Raw genomic sequence first — 1,260 nt, forward strand, 5'->3', positions numbered from 1 at the left:
CTGGCACAGTGCCCCGTGGGGTGAACGTGGGGCCCCCGGAACAGAGCCAGCAGAGGCGGGAGCCAAAGCAGGGACGGAGCTCAGGAGCTCAGCACCTGCGGCCCTACTCCAGTCCAGTGGGACCCCGCCCAGGGGTCGGGGGCCAGGCACAGAGGACGGACGGGGCGGCGGCGGGGCAGGGCAGACGGGAAGATGAGGGGAGGCGGGTTCGAGCCTCTGGGGCCTTCGGGGGCAGGCTCCCCCCACCCCTGCTCTGCAGGAGCTCCTCTCAGAGGTATGCAGCTAACAGCCCCGACCACATTCCTGAGCTGCTTACAGATGCTGAAAGCACCACCAAGGAGCCCGAAAGACTGGGGATGTTCACCCCTCGTGGTTCTGCCTGTGACCTCACCATCAGTCAGTCAAAGAACTGTGCACCAGCTGATCAAAGACTCTGCGACTCCCCACCCACCCCCACCCAACCTGGCCTTTAAAATTGCTCTCCTGAAACCCTCCCATGAGCTGCGGGTGGGGAGAAGTTGGGCCACTGTCTCTTTGCTCTGCCCTCCCTGCAATAAGCCTTTCTTTGCTCCCAACTCCAACTTCCCATTTGTTCCACCTCACTGTGCTTCAGGTACATGAAGGTGGGGTCGGGAACACGCACGCGGGGGGGCCACGCATCCACACGCAGCAGCTCACTGCGGCGGCCCTGCGCGCAAAGCAGGCCCTCAGAAGCAGGTTACAGACATGATTACCTTTCCTCGTCATTAGTTTTATGAACTTTGCCCAATAACGAGCTCAATCGTTCTCTCATGCAGAAGAGGACTAAACAGCCACGCTGCAGAAGCCAGAGCAAGGAGCACGCCTAATGCCTGCGACACTCAGCACCCTGGACAGGGACCCTCCAGCCAGCGGCAGGAGCAGGGTCGGGGCCCTGGGGGTCAGGAGGCAGGGAGAAGGGCCCCGCCAGGACCCAGGCTCCCCCGTCCCACCTGCAAGGACCCCGGGAAGGAAAGAAACCCTCTGCCCAGCTCAGGTTCTGCTCCCATCCTTCCCCTCCTACCTAAACTCTCAACACACCTTTCTGACACCACCTCCGTGCAGCAGCTGCGAGCACAGGACCAACCGCAGGTGACGCTGCAGCCTTGCGCCCCCCGCCAGAGCTCCGCCCGAGTGCTGATGGCGCTTCTCTGCGTCTGCTCAGGCCAAGCCACTGCCTGACCTCCAGCTGAAGCCCAGGCACCCAGAGGTGCAGGAGGCGGCAGCCACACAGCCTCCCAG

The 1,260-nt window shown here is 63.0% G+C and overlaps 1 protein-coding gene across 1 annotated transcript in view; it reads right to left on the reverse strand.

Moving 5' to 3' along the window:
- Positions 1–1,260, reverse strand: part of LOC104981574 — a gene marked incomplete at its 5' end in the record, with an annotated part of 29,990 nt that overhangs the window by 6,104 nt on the left and 22,626 nt on the right. The window contains one exon of the mRNA XM_010830747.1: positions 604–688. Coding sequence (XP_010829049.1) covers positions 604–688 — 85 coding nt within the window. The remainder of the gene's footprint in view (positions 1–603; positions 689–1,260) is intronic.

The sequence above is a fragment of the Bison bison genome, unplaced genomic scaffold (genome assembly GCF_000754665.1).
Source record: "Bison bison bison isolate TAMUID 2011002044 unplaced genomic scaffold, Bison_UMD1.0 scf7180017859153, whole genome shotgun sequence".
NCBI classification, from domain to species: domain Eukaryota; kingdom Metazoa; phylum Chordata; class Mammalia; order Artiodactyla; family Bovidae; genus Bison; species Bison bison.